Source organism: Stegodyphus dumicola, chromosome 8 (assembly GCF_044657685.1).
Source record: "Stegodyphus dumicola isolate Sdum_Otavi_A_Nest chromosome 8, ASM4465768v1".
Taxonomy (NCBI): Eukaryota; Metazoa; Arthropoda; class Arachnida; order Araneae; family Eresidae; genus Stegodyphus; species Stegodyphus dumicola.
This window is the reverse complement of record NC_140775.1, coordinates 34,840,880-34,860,375: the sequence shown is the minus strand read 5'-3', so window position 1 is coordinate 34,860,375 and position 19,496 is coordinate 34,840,880. Positions and strand designations below refer to the sequence as shown.

General features: G+C 33.0%; 1 protein-coding gene across 4 annotated transcripts in view; it reads left to right on the top strand.

Moving 5' to 3' along the window:
• Positions 1–19,496, top strand: part of Akt (AKT serine/threonine protein kinase) — a 71,880-nt gene that overhangs the window by 25,457 nt on the left and 26,927 nt on the right. For all 4 annotated transcript variants that reach the window (XR_015042539.1, XM_085821733.1, XM_085821732.1 and 1 more), the window contains exons 8-9: positions 5,815–5,880; positions 10,903–11,094. Coding sequence is in view for 3 of the 4 variants with exons in the window: in XM_085821733.1 (XP_085677859.1) it covers positions 5,815–5,880; positions 10,903–11,094 (258 nt within the window). In the remaining variant the exon portion in view is untranslated. The remainder of the gene's footprint in view (positions 1–5,814; positions 5,881–10,902; positions 11,095–19,496) is intronic.

Genomic DNA, 19,496 nt, shown 5'->3' with positions numbered 1-19,496 from the left:
TTCCTTTCCTCTTGGATAATTTTTTCCCTATATATAGGGGGAAAAGTGACTGTTTGTTTAACACTGATTGTATCACAGTTTGTTTTTATGTTTTTGTTACAGCAAAGTCTAGTTTAAAGTTTGCATTAAATTTAAAGGGCTGTGCTTGTGCATTATTTGCATATTTATGTTAAAATTTTTTTTTTCTGAAACGTGTACAGAGAAGTTTTTGATTAATTTCATGATTTATTTTGTTAACTTTACTGCTCATTGTAGCACAAAAATTGAGTTATGTTATAAAATAAACAATAGAATAATTTATCAACTTTTGCTTAATCTTTATTTAATATTATTTATTTAATTTCGTTCAATCTTTGTGTAATCTTATCGCAAAGTCTCAAAATCTATGTGCAACTTTAACCTTTTAACTGTCAAGTTATTTTGATGATTTGGGTGCCTAAATTGTCAAATTTTTTTAATTCCAAAAATGAAAGTTTGCCATGCAGTCAAAAAAAAAAAGGGGGGGGAGGCTGTGCACTTTGAACTTTAACCTCTATCCTTTGAAACCTTCAGTAAAGTCCTGCTATCTGTTGAATTGAAGCCGAAATAAACTTCTCACAATATATATTCGGGTATAACAATACGATGCACTCAAAAGAAATTAGTCCGAGTAATGTTCGGGCTTGACATTTTGGAATACCAGTGCTGTGCCCGAGGTTATTTCGGGCATGACAGTTAAAAGGTTAAAGTTGGATTTGTTGTGTACATTTTAATTCGCTTATTCCCATGCAATTCATACCAAAGTGAATTTCACTTATTTGATTTGTTAGAGAATCAGAGGCTTATTAGTTTGAATTTAACTAGCTGTTCAATTCCCTGAATAACATTTTATATATTTATCTGAATTATATCGAACAAGTACATATTTTCTGTAATTGCATGTAATTTAAAAAATTTAATTGCATATTGATAATCTTCAATGTTTGTTTGTTATACTGTGTTTTAAAGAAATTAATATTATTTTTCAAAATGTGTTCAGACATGTAAAAGATGTACAACTCTTATAACTCAAAAGTCCCAGCTTTGATGCAGCATTGAAATGAATAAAGTGGGAACTTTTGCATTTAATATTAGCTTTTAAACCTTTTTTGGTGATATTAATTTAAAATGCAAGTTTCAGTTTATTCTGGTTAAAATGCATATAACTGTAATAAAGCTAGTCATTCGTATGGACTATTATGTTTATGTTTTTTTTTCTTCTTGTAACAGTCATGAGAATCATTCGAGAATACTGGAGTTAGCTGATTGCCCTTTTCGCTTATCATTATGGAAATTTAATTAAGTCTTGCTATTATTTCCTCCCCCAAACTATAAAACATCTTTGTGCTAGCTACTGCATCCATAAGGGGGAAAAATATTTGAAAAAACAGTTGGAAAAAATACTAGGTGCATGTGAACTTTGATTTAATTTACAAGCTCATAACTTTATTCCCACTGCTCATTGGTTATCTTTCAAGATAATTCATCTGATAGAAAATTGGGATCAACTTATGCTATCATTTAAAAAAAAGTTTTTGAAATTTTAAAATAGAATTCTTGATAGTAAAAAAAATAAGATTCTGATTTTTTTAAAAGTATGTCAGTTTTAGCCATACAGATAGTATATTTATTGAATACTTTTAAAGAAATGAATATTTATTTTCAGTGTTAAATTATGGATGTTTCCATAGATTATGCATAAACTACAGTACAGGATTTCTGCTTATTGAATTTTTAATTTATGATATGAAAATTATGTAAAATTATCGCGGCCCGCATGCAGCCCACAACAAATATTTTTGCGGCCCGGCCAATATATCGGCAAATAATAATATATAATAATAAAATAACATATCGACGAAGAAAAAAATTAAATGTTTACTGCTAAGTAATTAACGATAATTTAATCAGTGTTGTTAGATTACTCACAGCGAGCTGACACACACACACACTACTTAAATTACAAATGCGTGTGAGTAGCTTGCGTTCAGCTACCTTCGGCTTTTGGGGGACACGTGCACTCAGAACTTGTACGCATCCCCCAATAGCCGAATGTGGCCGAACTCATGGTCTCAGTTTTCCAATCATAGTTTTGTACGATATATTGGTGCATGCATGTGCATGCACTTTGCTTTATTATTAATTATTACTTAATTCATATTGTTATGGATTTCATAGTATTTTATTTATTTAGTTTTTTTTATTTAGAATTGTAATTAGATTTGCTTCATGTTGCCTTAGCGACGCAGACAATTTTTGAAAAGACAGCTGCGTTGGAAGGTTAAAAATAGAACAAGTGCATTTAATACCTAATAAATAAATATCTCGTAATTGCTGTTGCCATCCACAAAAATCCAGATATTTATAGATGTTTCCAGTATATTCGAGAAATTAATTATAAAGCTTATAAAAGCCGAGAACAAACAACTCATCTCGGTGATAGCTGTAGTTCTAGCGAACTGTTTCTTTACTTAATGCTTTGATTGATTTGTAGCGATTTCGCTGTGAGATAGAATTAGTTTCTCTGTTTTGAATTGATTTTTGCTAAACATTTGACATTTTGTGATATTGTTAGAATATTTTTGAAGAAATATTTCAGCATTTTGATTTATCTCTTGTGGAAAGAATAAATTTTTGTTAACTTTCTAACATTAACCGTGTTTATTCCAGCCCTTTGTATTCAGTATGTCTATATCAAAACCAAGTGGTAGTAAAATTAAACAAAAAATCGCTGACGAACATAGAATAGTCCAAGTAAAATGGGAATTAGAATATTTTTGCTGTGAAATAAAAGATAAAATAATCTGCTTGATATGTAATAATACTATTAATGTACCAAAGTTATATAATATTAAACGTTATTACGAACACCACAAATCGAAATATAACAATTACGAAGGATTAATGAGAGAAGAAAAGTTGAAAGAGCTCAAGTTAGGAGTGAAAAAGCAACAGTCCATGTTTAGTAAAGTATTGCAAGAAAGTGAAGCAGCAGTACATGCAAGCTACGTCTTGTCCGAGTTGATAGCTAAACATTCGAAGCCTTTTACTGACGGTGATTTCATCAAGGAATGCCTAATAAAAGCTGGAGAAATTGTTTGTACTGGAAATGTGAAGGCTTTTCAATCAATTTCATTGTCTCAAAATACAGTTGCGGAAAGAGTTACTGATTTAGCCGCGAATTTGCCAATGCCAATGATTTGCAATTTTCGGAGTGCCTATGGTTCAAAACCATGTATCTCCACATCAGAGTTACTAAAAGTGAGCAGAAATAGGAAAAATTTGGCATAAGTGATTTACTTGATGCTCAATAGAGGGAGCCACAGGCTTGAGAAAGTTTAGGGATAGAGATGAGAAAGTAAAAACTTAAGTATCATAATTTTTTTATAAGTTTTTATAATTTTTTTGTATTTTATATTTTATACTTTTTTTGGTTTTTATAATTTTTTATACACAATACAAACACTAAAGCAAAAAGCGGATAGGAAAGAGTTTACGATTAATAGGCTCATTGGCATGTGGCTTGTGTAGGGGAGTGCAAATAATAAATGGGAACGCGATGAAAATATTCTTAGGCAGATTTAGAATCTGCAGGAGATGTGATTCTTAGTAAACAGATTGATAACTTTGCTTGAAGATCTTGGATTGCAGTTTTTGAAGATGGAAAAGCAATTATATGGCAGCTCGCTGAAGAGACGTCTTTCCTTCATGGCGCGGGGGCTGGAACTGATTTTGAGAGGGCGTGTCTTGCCCTTTTGGACGGCGGATAGATGCCGAACTCTCGGCCAATCACGGCTCTCGGTCTCTTCTGTGAGCTGCGAATAGCAGGGTCGTATGCTGGTATCTGCTGGAGTGCTCGGTTATCAATCTGTTCAATTTTGAGGAATAAATTTTGACTAAGTTTTTTAATATAGTAATCAACAGGTTTAATATTAAGGTCCGAATGAATCACATCTGTACGGACGTACCAGGCTGCATTCAGGGCCATACGTAAGGTCTTACTTTGAAAAGATTGAAGTTTTTTCACATGAGTTTTTGCAGCAGTACCCCAGATTGTACATGCATACATGAAGACAGGTTTTATAATTGATGTATAGAGAAGAATTTTGTTTTTAATTGACAGATGGCTCTTTCGAAGCCGCAAATTTAAGTGATCAGATCAAAGCAAAATCATCTAGTTTCGAAAGTTTCTCCATTGCCTGTGACGAGAGCACGGACATTAGTGGCAAAGCTCAATTAGCAGTGTTTCTTCGTTCTTGTGACAAGAATTTTAACATTTTTGAGGAATTACTGGAACTAATACCGATGCCTGATACTACCACAGGCGAAGATATATTTACTTGTGTTTTTGGACTTCTGCAGAAATATAATCTACCTTTGGCAAAATTAAATTCTGTAGCTACAGATGGCACTCCATTAATGACCGGGAAAAACAAGGGCTTCGTAGCATTACTAAGAAAAAAAACTTGGTGAAATTCACGGTTCAAACATTCATCATGTGCATTGTATTATACATCAAGAAATTCTATGCACAAAAGTAATAAATATGGAGAATGTTTTGTCATATATAAAAAAAAGTTATAAATTTTATAAGATCTCAAGGTTTAAATCAGCGTCAATTCACTGCTTTCTTAAGTGAGTTAGATAGTGAATATTCGGGTTTGTCCTACTATACCGAGGTACGTTGTTTATCTTGCTCCAAGATTCTCAAATAATTCTGGGATTTGAAAAAAGAAATATGTCAGTTTTTAAAAACGAAAAATCAAGACGTAAGTTTGTTTTATGATCCAATATGGATACAAGATTTATCTTTCTTGGTTGATATAACCAAACACTTGACCGATTTAAATTTATCGTTAGAAGGAAAAGATCATATCATTACGAACATGTTTGACATAATTAAAGCATTCAAATGTCAACTAGTTCTTTGGGAAAAACAACTTAAAAATGAAGATTTGATGCACTTTCCGACGTGCAGCATGAATAAATCAAGTTTAGATGATACTTGTTCATATCAAAAATACGCAGAAAAAATTGCAAATTTAACAACTGAATTTGAAACGAGGTTTAATGATTTTAGTTCCCTCGAAGACAAATTTTTTTTGTTTTCTTCGATTTTCTCAATAAGTATTGACTCAGTACCCAGCCATATGCAAATGGAGGTGATTGAGATTCAATGCAACTCAAATTTAAAAGCAAAATTCATTGAAGTGGGCGTGCCTGAATTTTACAAATATTTACCAGCCACGTTTGAAAATACTCGAAAATTCGCATATGAAATTATTTCCATGTTTGGTAGTACTTATTGGTGCGAGCAGTTATTTTCAGTCATGAAAGGTAATAAGTCTCCTATTAGAAACCGTATTAATGATGCTCACCTTGGGTCAGCGTTGAAAGTTATCACTGCAAACAAAATTTCTCCTGAAATAGGAAAGATAATAGCAGAGAAGAGATGTCAAGTATCAGGATGTAAACATTAAATTTTTCTTGTTCTTTTCTATATAAATATATATATATGTTTATTATTGTATTATTCGAAATAAATATACGTTTCTATGAATATTTTTTTTTTTTTTTTGCGGCCAGCCTAAAGTTAAACCTTGTTTGTTTGACCCAAATGTACCTCTGAGTTTGACATCCCTGATGTAAATTATAATTTTTTTTATTATGTAGATTTACTTTTATTTAGAAGTTGTTCATAAAATTGCTGTTAGCTTTGATACTTTGAATTTATCAATTCACTGCTCCATTTTGATACTTTTGTATATTATGATAACACTTTTTCTTTCTCTTCAGGATGAAGTTGCTCATACACTAACAGAAAATAGGGTTTTAAGGAATACAAAGCATCCTTTTCTAATTGTAAGTGTTGATTTTCATATATAACTTTGAAAAATAAAAAATAATATTTTTGAAATTTATCAATTAACTGCAGCAGTACAAAATCCGGAATCTGAACATTCTTATATCTAAACCTCTGAATCAGTACCAACAATTTTTTCCTCTTTGCAAAGTTCAAGGATTGAGGAAAAGCAGGTGTGCTCTAAAAGGGATTTTTTCCCCAACTAACTGAAATTCCTGTATAATTACTGTAATTTGGGTTAGATAAGCCACATCTTATATGTGTTTAAAAGTTGAAAATTTAGGTTGGCGGCGTATCTGCCAGAGCAGCGTATGAGGAAATTTTAATTTTTCTCTGTCCTTTAAACTTTGCTAGTTCAGAACGTAAGTTACGCACAAGCGGGTGTGCCCTAAAAGTTATGCACAAGCGAAATTGTAAGAATTTGCTGCAATATTCTAACCTCAGATTGCACTAAGTGCAATAAGTTCAAATTCGCCTAACTAAGGTAGGCGGTGCCCTCTGTAAAGACAGCGTAATGCATGTAGTTTCTGCTAAACTCCATGGTTTTGCTTGCGTTTTCCTATGACGTTTTGCTTTAATGGAAACAGCTATGTTTACTTTCCAAGTGCTGTGTTAATTCTTGCACATTTTTATTGCATTGCAGCTTGCTTTTTTTAATCCCTTATCATTCACACTTTAAAAATATTATTATGGCTCCTACTAAAAGAAAAAGTTATACAGCTGCTTTTAAGCTTTTGGCAGTGAAGAAAGTGATTGAAGTTGGAAATCACGCTGCTGCTAAAGAATTTCAAGTTGACGAGCGATGCATTCAGTGGTGGAAGTCTGAACAAGAAGAATTAGAGAAAATGCCTAAGAATAAAAGATCTCATCGAACTGGTATCATAGCCTGGCCTGTTTTTGAAGACAATTTAGACAAATGGACGATATAACAGAGAGAAAGTGGATTATTAGTATCAACAGTTAGAATTCACCTTCAAGCAAAGGTAGTTGCTTGACAAATGGGCATTAAACATTTTATTGGAGGACCTAATTGGTGTTTCAGGTTCATGAAGCGAAAGGACCAAACAACAGTTGGACAAAAGCTTCCCGTGGACTGGCTTAAAAAAGGAGATAGCGTTTTTAGAGTACACATCTAAGAAAATTAAAGAACAAAATTTGAAAAGAGGGCAAATACTTAATATGGACGAAGTGCCCGTTACTTTTGACTGTCCTTTGAGCAGAACTGTTCATTCATTAGGTGAAAAAAACGATTTTGGACTTGTCGTTCTGGATTCAATGGGATCACATTTAGTGGATACAGTAAGATCTGAAGCAAAAAAAAACTTACCACCAATGTCTCAGTGATATCAGGTGGGTTTGCAAAAATTTTATAGTCGCTGGATCTCAGTATTAATACAATTTTCAAGAATGAACTACGAAAGCAGTGAGAGGAATGGATGCAAGGCAGACTCCATTCCTTTACAAATTCTGGACGAATGAGAAAAGCTTCATATGAGGAAGCTGCCTTATGGTTCAATAAAGCATGGCAAACAGTCAAAACCGACACAATCGGCTTTCATTAAATCGGAAATCATCAAAAAGAAAGTGAAGCTGGTGACGTTGAAAGAGTGATTTAGTATAGAATGATGAACTTGACCTTGATGGTTATTTGTTAACATGTTGAGCACCACGTGTATTTCTTAGGCAATTCTGCTCAAGCTACACGTGCCGCTTAAAAGCGCTGGTATTGTAGGGCCAGTGATTTTTATCGCAGTAGAAGATAGTTTACGTTTGGGACAAGATCCCTATAGGCATTCATTCAACACGTTACGTTTTTATGTTTACCATGTTTCATTGAAATCCATTAGTCCTTTAATGAATCAAAATTAAGTAAATTTTAAATATATTTTCTGTAATTCCATAAAACAGTGTGAATTTTATAGTTATATATCATGTTACATGCTGTCAGCCAGCGGAGGTCGACGTGGCCTAAACGGAAAGTCTAGTGTCATCCACAAATGGCTGACATGGCACTCACCGTGTTTAATTTATTTAATTCTGACATCAATGAGTTGGATTTTGAAGGTTTTGTATAAATAAATGTAGTTTAATTTAAATAAATACTTCAGTTTATCTAATTTATGTATTCCTTTTCATAATATGGTAATTTGTGGTGATAAATGAAGTTTATTGAACCCATAAAAATAATATCTGTTAGAAATCATCAGAGTACGTTTTCGGCAAGTTCAAGGTAAGATGTTTCTTCCTCATTTATTTATATATTACTGAGTATATTTATGTTGTAAATGTTATTAAAATGTTATTGATGATGATTATATCCCAATGATAGGGAATTACTGAATAAATGAATATTGAGTGGCATATTTTGGAATGCTTTGCTGTTGCGTATATGGCAGTGCAGCTGATCTGGTGAACTTTCATTTTTGTTAGTCATTTATCATGTGTGCGGCATATACGCTAGGGCGGCTTATCTACCCAAAATTACAGTACTTCCAAATACATGCTGGCTAGGGAATCGCATTATAGCCCTTGAGTGTTTATTGGGTTAGCATTCTGACCTAAACAATATAGACAAAGCCCTAAACTGTAAAGCCCCAAGACATATTTGTTTGGTATTACAGTATGTTGCTCATTCTGGTTTCCTTTTATTGGCATCATCGATATCAGAATTTTACATGCACTGAAATGGAAATATACAGTAACTTTTTAGAAACCAAAGCTTAAGTAAGACATTTCAAGGATTCTAGAAATATTTTAATATAAAATCTGATCTGCATTGCAAGATCACGATAAGACGTGTCTGCAGATACTTTGAAAAAAAATTGGCATAATTTATAGCCAACTATCAAATTTCAGGATGATGAGAGTTGCATATCTGAACGTTTTTGGACTCGCAAGAAAAAGCAAAATTTTCGAATTAGTAGAATATCAGAAGAAATGCTAATTGAAGATGATTTAACTGAAGTCTTACTTTCCGATGACAATTCCTCAGTCATCAGTTAACTGATGGCGTGGTGAATATAGGTAGTATGATTTTTAAATCCCGAAAATTTGTCTTCAAGTCATATATATTTTAATATCGCTTGATGTAATTCAAAAATCTTTTTTTTTTTTAATGTAAAATTCCTCTTTCTCAAAGAAATAGTAATAAAGATTTTTTTTTGTAATTGTTCTTGTCATCTTAGTAGATACAAACTGATTATCTAAAATTGGGAATCGAAAAAGTCCCAACGATTCTAGATCACAGACTTTGTACTGTATCAGTTCTTCTAAATTAAAAATTCTTAAAAGATAAGTATTCTGGTACGGTCACTCATGTACCAGCTTGTGTGAAAGAAACTGAATGATATTAAATAATAAAAAGTAATTATATTACTTGTATAGGAACTTTATTGGGAGTTAGAAACGAAGGCTATTTAAGTATGTGATTAATATAGTTTATGCTTAAATGATTGGGCAGCAAGGAATGAATTGTAGATTTTAACAGTTGGTGGCAGTTGTGTATTGCACAATGTTTTATTTTTATAAAATTGCTACAACAGAGTATATTTCAGAAAAATAATGTATTAAGCAAAGAGGCAGAAGGGTTATTTTCTAGTCAGTTTAAAGAATGCATGACATTAACATCTTTTATTAATTTATCACTTAACTATATTGCACATTATCACTGTAATATAAATAACTTTTGGTATCTAGCATCCTTTGCTTTACTAATGTTTGTTTTATATTTCTTATCACATATGAAAAACCTAAAAGTTTCACTAAAAGGCATTTAAAAAAAAAAAAAAACACTACCATTAAGGACAAATGGACAAATAAAGGGAAAAACCATTCAGTGTTTATTTTATATGATGATTATAAAATCAATGTAACAAATATGAGAGAGCATGTAGGTTAGGGGCAATTTCCTTGATGATTTGACTGCTTATGAAGAATTATGCTATAAAAGAACATATGCCTACAAGAGTTGAGTATACTTTTAGTTCAAGTTTTTCACATTAGGCTACTTGAGAAAAAAACTCCTATTTTTTCAAATTAAGGCAGCAGTTCTAAATGTGTAACAAACCAAAAAACTGTATAATGTTCTGTCTTACGTTTAGTTGAAGTTGCCAAAAGGACTTTTCTCTTCTCCCTCCAAGTCTGAACTTAAACTCTGGCACTGTTAGTGCTAAACAAAAAGTAGGTGATTGCTCAGTTGACTTCTGGAATTGCAATGGCATAAGAATATGTAATTCACCATGAGCTGTAATCTGCCTGTTTGTAAACATTTTAAATTTTGTTCAAAAGTAAATATTTTAAAGATTCCTTGTTGAGTCTTTATTATGAAGGAAGGAAAGTCATTTTCATGCTACAGCTGTAGATTTAAAGAACTGATAGGGGAAGAGAGGGAAAAAAAAAAAAAAAAAGCAGTGAGATATGAAAAGTTGATTGTCATCCTCTGTGACCTGGTCTCTAATGCTGTGAATTTTCTTCTGTGTATAACTGTAATAACTTTATGACATTTTGATTTACAAAAGGCTCTTAAAAACCTTTATAGTACCTAAACCTTTGTACCTATCCTAAAAGTAAAGGATAATCCTAGGAGTCTTCTTTGTTCTAGGAATAAGTCTTGAGTTTATATAAATCATTAAGAAGCATATTTCTATTTTAGTCTGAAGGATAAATCTGTTAGAAAACATGTAAGTTCCTTTTAATTCACCTAGTTTTGTATATTAATAAATAATCCAGTGTTGTGGTTTGATAGATAAATTAAAGATCTTGAGAAAATGACAAAAATCTTTCAATTTGTATTATTGCGTAAATGACTAAATGCCGTGCTAACATAATTTTATTTAATGCGACATGAAAAATGAAAAAGGGTCTCTGACATCCAAAATAAATTACAGAATACAAATTTTACTTTCCTTTCTTTCTAATAATTCAGATATTCAGTATTGCTTGAAATGTTATGTTAAATTATTTTCCAAGATAAACTTTTATATAGCATGTGCTTTAAATTATTTTTCCTTTTGATTTAACAGTCTCTCAAGTATTCATTTCAAACTGCAGACAGACTTTGTTTTGTTATGGAATATGTGAATGGGGGAGAACTGTTTTTCCATCTCTCCCGAGAGAGGATATTCAATGAAGAAAGAACGAAATTCTATGGTGCAGAAATTCTCTTAGCTCTCGATTATTTACATAGTCAAGGAATTATATATAGGGATTTAAAGGTAAATGACGTACTTTTTATGTTTGTAAATGCTTGAAGTATTTCAATTTAATTCCTTTTATTATCTTCTTTTTCATAAAACTTTCAACTGGCATTTGTTTGCCTGCTCTGTTCATGTTAGGTGTCGGGGATATAAAAGCAATGTTCATAAATTGATGTAATGTTTTAAATAATTTGTGATTTATATTTGTTAATGTATGTTATGATAAAAAATAATGATCTATAATTTAGTTTACAAGTTTTGCCAACATAGTGTTTTTTTGTTGATCAAGTCAATTTATTTAATTTTCATCATAGATATCAAAAGTTATTTAAAAATCAATGGATCAATGGAGTTATCTAAGGTCCAAGTAAAGCCTTTATCAAGCAAAAGCAGTTGGTATATGTGGAAATGTAGGATAAAATATGTTTTAAGCTGTTATCTTGGTGCTTTTAGAAGTTATTGAAGGAACTTTAGTTACACCTGAAAAAAATCTTCCCTAGAGATGTTCTAGTTATTGAACAAGAGAAATATAATTAAGTTTCACAATGCAAATATAAATGCTACAATAGTATTTATGGATTTTATGATAAAAGGAACTTTTTAAAAAGGTCTGAGATTTCAGACTGCCAGAGAAGTGTGATTGAATTATATGAAGCATCATTGGAAAATCAACTGTATAAGATATGCATGCAATTTTTGCAATTCAAGTGGAATGAGATTGATGATATAGAGCTCTTCTTTTCAAATTAGAGAATTTATAGAATGAGTTGAATTCAGGACTTGCAGAGAAAAATGAAAATAAATTACCGGATATTCTGCTGGCATGCAGGTGAAGATGGGCAAATAGCGAGAGTAAACAGTAGAGCTCTGTTCTCATGAAAAAGAATTTAAAACTAATGAGAAAAATAATATAAGTGAATAAATGGCATTTGTACTGCTAACATCTCCCAAACGAAAGCCCACCAAGAAAAATTCAGAAAAAAATCAAGAAAATAAGATATTTGTAATTTTTGCATACAAAAAGGACATTGGGTAAAAGAGTGCAAATAGTGAATTACTAAATGGAAGACCACAGAAGAACAAGTTAATGAGAACCATTCAATAATCACTGTCAGTGTAGTACTGATGTCCATTTGGAAAGAAGCCTGTGCAGCTGAGACTGATCCAGCATCATTTTGTATTAAGACATGTCATGAACTGCTCCCATATTTTATTCATTTTTTGAAGTTTCATAGTCCTTGTAACTTCCAGGCTGCTGGAAGAGAAACTTTAGTTACAATTAGGAAAGGCACAGTTAGTGTCGACAATTGTTGCCTATAAAATCCAAAGTACCTTTCTAAAAGATATTTGGTATGTACCTGAAATAAAGAGAAATTTGTTTTTCCGTACTTGCTGCTCAAGCTAGAAATTAGAATAGTAAATTTATCTCCATTGCTTGAGAATATTTGTTAAAAATTAATGGTCAAGTAATGTATAGAACTCACAGTGTATATGGTACTTCATACAAGACAGCTATTTAACCAGTTATACCGTAAAAAATAAAATAAAAGTGCATGCTGCTGAAGCAGACAGTTGTTATGATGATATCATCAGAGATGCTGAAATTAAGACAAACATCATGTTAAGGACATGCAGGAGAAAGAATTGGGCATTAAAGTGCCATCTGACAGGAAATTCTGTGAATCATGTATTTATGGTAAAACATACTATTTATCTTTTGGCATAAGGAAGGAAGACAGCAAGTCTAGTGACTTCATTTCAACTGATGTTTGTGGACCTTTCCGTGAACCTTTCCAGGTGGCGACCAAGGGAGGGGGGAGTTGTATTTAAAGACAGCTACACAAAGTTACAGTGTGGCAGTTTAATTAAGGAAAAGTCTGGATTTGCAAAATATTTAATGCATATGCTTGCACATTCTAAAACCTTGGGACATTCAGTCAAATTTCTCAACAACAAGGGAGATGCAATCACTCCAAAACTATTAGCGCTTTATACTCTGGCACAAAATGCCTCCAGTGAATGAGATATGCATACAGTAATGGAAATGGTAAGAACATTCTTTGAAGCTGGATTTTCTGCAGCATTTTGAGCTGAGCACCATTTTTATATATATATTTATATGCTAAATGGAACCAATAAATCATCAGTAGATGACATGAGCCCATTTGAGCTATGGGTTATAATGTGAATGAAATGTTTTCACATAACAGGATCTGTTTATTATGCCTGCATTCCTGAGTAAAGAAGAAGGAAAACAGAGAATATAAAGCTACAAATGCTCATCTAATTTGGAAATGATGGAGACAAGAGGTACTACTTGCAGATAAAAAAAAGAGCCAGTAGTTCCAATCTGTTCATGTGGTCGGGAGCTCACAAGTCGTGAAGAAGGGATGCACGTATGTTATCAAGATGAATTAATTTCTGGCTAAGTCAGAAGAGCTTTGTAATGAAGAAGATAATTCAGAAAATGAACACACTAAAGAAATATCTGGAGGTATATCAAAAGATTCTGAAGAAGAGGAATGTGAAGACATTAATTTGCAAAATAATGTACAACCAAGATACCTAAGAAAGCCAAAGCATTTTCAGTATTGTATAATGAGAGGTGAAGTTTTTGTTGATGATTCTGAAAAGCCTCATACTTATGAATACTTATGATAAACAGTATACAATGAGAACAAGCTGTAGATTTAGAGATGACATCACTGATGAAAAATGAAATATGAACTTAAGAAAAATTACAGTGCAAGTGATTTTTATAGAATCCTGATGGATCTATTGATACATTTAAGGCTAGACTTGTGCTTTTGTATGTTAAGTGTTTTATTTATGTTTTGGAGTTATGTATGATTAAATGTGTTAGATACTTTCTTCATTAAGAAACATTCTTCACTTATGCAAATAAATCTTTATTTGTGCATTACCTGGATATCACTGAGATGGTACAACTAAAAATACAAAATTACTATGCGCGCTTCATAGACGCTACTGTTCAAATTGGCATCCATAATAATTGGTATCTCGTTGCCACTTGGGGAAAATATATTTTAAAATAAAATCGATGCATTGCATTTACCTTCTAGCATCCTGACTTAGTTACAACCTTGGAACACTAAGAACTTATACTTTATAAGAATTTTAAGCTATTACAAAATATAAAACAAAATAACATATGGTTCGTAAACTAATTAAAAAAAATTAAATGTATAATATTAAAATTTATAGTTCGAAAGCCTTTAACTGTCATATAGATTCACTGTCCTTTTCTATTCTGTTTCCATGTTCTAGTTTTAGTAATATGCGGCATGTTGTTATCATTATCAGCAACTCTAATGTCATCGCCATCATCATCATCGTCCTCCTCTGATTCAGCTTGACACTGCCTTGACTTCTATTGGCTCACATAAGCTGTCATACTAAAGAAACATCCTTTCACCTTCTCTTTTAATTGAGTCACTCTGTAGGTATCACTTGGTAACCACCAAAGGTCCTCGATATTTTGGTTGTGTTTTGGTTGATTTTCCAGTTGATTTAGGTACTCTTCTCATTACTACTATTTTTCCTTGTTCGAATGTTAAAGAATTGCTTTTCTTCTTGTCATAATTTGCTTTCATTTTCATCTGCATATCTTCAAATCTCTTTCTAGCTTCATTTTGTAAGATTACTGGAGTCTCCCATTCATTTGCGTCTTCGTCTGTAATCATCCTCATTAATCTGTTGTTGAATTTTGGTGAATAACCGTGGAGCATTTCGAAAGAATTTTTATTTGTAGTCTTATTTATCATATTGTTTACATTTCTTTCACATTCCTTAATCTTTTTGTCCCAATCTCTACGATTTGGATTTTCCATATTCGTTTTAATCGTAGTCAAAATTTTTCGATTTGCTCTTTCCACCATTCCACTACCACTTGGATATTGAGTTGAATTGAGCGTGTGACTGATCCATTATTTTCACATTACTTTCAAAATTCCTTCACTGAGAAACATGTTCCTCTGTTGCTGATAATTTTTTCTGGTAACCCAAAATCATCTACAGAACTCTTCAATGCAACTAACACAGTTCTGGTTGCAGTTCTTTTCATAGGATATAAGCATGTAAATCCTGTAAAATTATCAATTATTACAAATAATTCTGTATTTCCTCTTGAACTTTTTATGAATGATCCTAAATGATCTACATGTTTGATTGCAAAAGGTCTTCTACCAGGTCTAATCGGATGCAGTGCTCCTTGTTTCTTACCACTAAGCATTTTATTTACTAGGCACTCGAAACACATTGAAATGTGACACATAACATATCGTTTCATTTCTTTAAACCAGTATGACTCCTTGATTTTGGCAACAGTTCTATCTGCTGAAAAATGTCCCAAAAGATCATGAAATTTTACTACTATACCTTTTCTCATTGACTTAGGTATATAACAATTTCTCCTTTTCCCGATCTTCCCGATTCTTCATCGACAATTACAATAGATTATTCTTCAAGACATAATTTTCCAGTTACATATTTCTCTACGTTTCTTCTATAGTTTATTTTTTTCTTTAAAATTCTGTTAATTTGTGATCTAATAATTCTGGATCTGAATGGTGAATCAAGAATTTGTTCATCTTTTGTTAGCGCTTAACAAACTTTAAAGTTGTTCTCAATTATAGAGTCTTATTGCTGATCAACTGCTGATCGGTTTAATGCATCTACATGACTCATTTTTTTACCTTGTCTGTGCTTTATTTCAAGATTATATCGGGTGAGTGCAAAAGTCCTACCCATTTTGGGGTATGCAAATTTGCAATGGAATTGATGTCACACATGACATTGTAATGAAGAAAATTATTGACCAGCCAAACGTGTGGATGCCTCACATATAAATGCATCATGTCTCGCATAGTTAATTATCTAAAAAAATCTCAGAAGGTGTAACATGGAAAGTGAGAAGGAGCATATAAGACTCTGTTTGTTATACAAGTTCGATAAAAAGAGTACGGCAGCCGCATTATGTCGCAATATTTGTCAAGTTTATGGGGAGTATACAGTAGACGAAAGCGCATGTCGTCGATGGTTTTGTAAATTTAGGGAATGAGACAAAAGCTGCCAAGATCGGGCTAGGAGTGGACGGCCATCACATGTTAGAGAAGACTATATTTATATTGACCAAGCCATAAGGAACAACCCGAGCCTAACCTTGCAAGAATTAGCAAAGACCTACAACATGCATTGGACAAGGGTTGAGGGATGTCTGGTTAAATTGGGTTTTACGAGAAAGTGGGATTGTTGGGTTCCACATAACCTGATAGCTAATCAACAGGATGACCGAATTGCCACCTGTGTTTCCTTGCTTTCCCGGTACAAAAACGACTCATTGTTGGCACAAATTGTGACAGGAGATGAGAAGTGGGTTATGCACCATAACATAAAGCATCGTAGGAGTGGGGGTCGCCCTTCTGATCCGCTTTCATCGACTTCGAAAACCAAACTTCATTCCAAGGAGGTGTTATTGAGTGTGTCGTGGGATGTGCAGGGAATAATTCACTGGGAGGTCCTGCCATTCAACCAAATCATCACTGCTGCCTTCTGCTGTCTACAGTTAGACAGGCTGCATTAAAATTTGGTAGCAAAGTGACCAGGTCTCATCAGTCATCGTGGTGTTATCCTTCATCATGATAACGGCAGACCATGTGCTGCTATCTACTCGCTAAAAGTTACTCTGCTTCGGTTGGGAGGTTTTATCCCATCCTCTCTATTCTCTTGACTTGGCGCCAATTGACTATCACTTATTTCGTACATTGAACAATTCCTTTAGTCAGAAAATCTTTGATGATTTTGATGTTGTGTAAACTGCCATCCAAGAGTTATTTGACTCGAAACGGCCAGAATTACAGCCGTGGGATTTATCTCCTACCAGAAAGATAAAAGGTGATAGATAACAATGGGGATTATGCACAATAATAGGTACTGTTCATTTTGTGTTTATTTGCTCTTCAATATGGATAATGAAAATGGGTAGAACTTTTGCACTTACCCAATATTCTTGGATCAGATTACTCCACCTATCTGAGGATTTGAAGTTTTCTTCACGTTTAAATAAACTAAAGCTTGGCAGTCTGTAATTATCGTAAATTGGATTCCAATCAAAAATTGTCGAAGTCGTGGCAAAGTCCAAACTATAGCCATTAATTCTAATTTGCTTGAATGATAATTCTTTTCTGCTTCTGTTGTTCCTTTACTTACACAATATACTAAATGCCACTTTTTATCTTCACCTTTTTGCAACAGCACTCCTGCCAGCCCTTTGCTGCTTCCATCTGTGTGCACTTCAGTGTATGCTTTCCGATGATATAACACTAATACTGGTCCATTAGTTAAATGGTCTTTTAAAGTACTAAATGCTTCTTGCTGATCTTAATTCCAATGAAATGTTTCATCCTTCCTCGTCAGTCTTGTTAATGGTTCAGCTTTCTTTGCATATTTCAGCACAAACCTTCTAAAGAAACTTGTGAGATCTAAAAATTGTGTAACTTCATATTCATTGATTGGTTTAGGAAAGTTTAATATGGCTCGTACTTTTCCTGGTCCAGGTCACATGCCATTCAATTTAATTAGAAATCCCAAATACTTAACTTCATCTTTTGCAAATTCGTATTTTGTCAGTTTCAGTGTCAGCTTTGCTTCTCTCAATCTATCAAACACTTATCTATGTTTTTCCATCATTTCTTTCGAAGATTTAGCCGGAATTAATATGTTGGTCTAATATCATAATACTTCTTTATTAAGCAATGGACCTAAATCTTGATTCATAAGTCTGAAATTCTGCAGGAGCATTAGCTAACCTAAAGTTCATATATTCAAATTGATCAGTATCATCTGGAGTGATGAAAACTGTTTTCAGTTTCACTTCTTTAGTTAAAGGAATCTATAAATATCCATGAGCTAAGACCAATGTAGTGAAAAGTTTACAGACTCACTAAGGTATTCAAGAAGATTATCTATCCCAGGGAGTGAAAATTTATTTTTAACAGTTTGGGAATTCAACTTTCTATAATCTACCACTAATCATAGTTCACCTGTCTTTTTCCTTATGAGTAAAACTGGACTAGCATACCGAGATCTTGTTTCAGTAACAATTTCATATTTCTTCCATTCATTTACTATATCCATTACAGAACCTTTCATTCTTTATGACTAAAACTGGGCTAGCATACATAGATCTTGTTTCAGTAACAATTCTTCCATTCATGTACCATCTCCTTTACAAAACCTTTCATTCTTTATAGAACCTCGGAATACGATGTCGTGCAAACTCCCTTCAGTTTCTTTAATATCCATTTTTGTTAAGTTTGTTACGCCCTAATTCCTTCATATTTAATGCCAAACAATCTCAATACTTATTTATCAAATATAAAACTTTTTGTTTTCTCTCTGGCATAAATATTGTTATTAACTTTAATTTCTTCTAAAGTAATCGGTCTCTTAAACTTTCTAATTTCATTTATTATCAGTATTTCCTTTTGATTTGAATTTTCAATTTTTTGTTCTGGACTTGATTCAACTAATTCTGCTACTTCCGCTCTACCGATACACTGATTCTCTTTCAAAATTAATTTTCAATTGCAGTAGTTATTGGCTGGTATCACTGTTTCTCCTTGTATTATTTCCAATAAACCCAACTCATCTTCCAATCCACTTATTCAAACATAACCGTTATTTATTTCATCAATTTTAACTTTCACGAAATTAACTGTATTACTTTCGATTTAAATTTCTTGGGAAGCCTTCAGTTTCATTCGTGGAGTGTTGCTGCCATTTTGCAATTATGAAATTGGATTACTCAGTTATGGCAAAGCACATGAGGGCTATCTGCCTAAGGGGAGGGATGCCTTCGTGGATGACTTTCTAAGGGAAACTGTCTCGTATACACGTTGCACATGGGGAAAACCGTGAAAACGCCCATGCAGTCAGCCCGTTCGCGGGATTCGAACCTCGGACCAAACTACCAGTGTTCAGCTTCTTTACCGCTTGGCCGCTAGTGGGCCCCTGCAATTATAAAAATGGGCAGTGATTAGCGTAGCATATGTGCAAGGTATTACCTGGCTTGGCGTATGCAATAAGTGGTAAATCAATTATATGTTTGACCAACTAATAAGTTATGTGATTACGTTTCATCTCCTACAATTAGAACTGTAATGCCCTTTCCTTCCATATTATCAATCTCTAAATTAACAGTTACTTTACCAAGTGTTCTAGCAACTTGTTTACTCTGGTTTCCAAAGCCAAACAATTCCTCCACATCAGGTTCTATAATAAGCTTCAGTTTCCTAGCCACAGACTGTTTCAATAAACACAAACTAGAACCTATATCTATGATTGCAGTAATTTCTTCTCCATTATTGCTGTGAGCATGTTTTTAAATATACAGTTGGTAA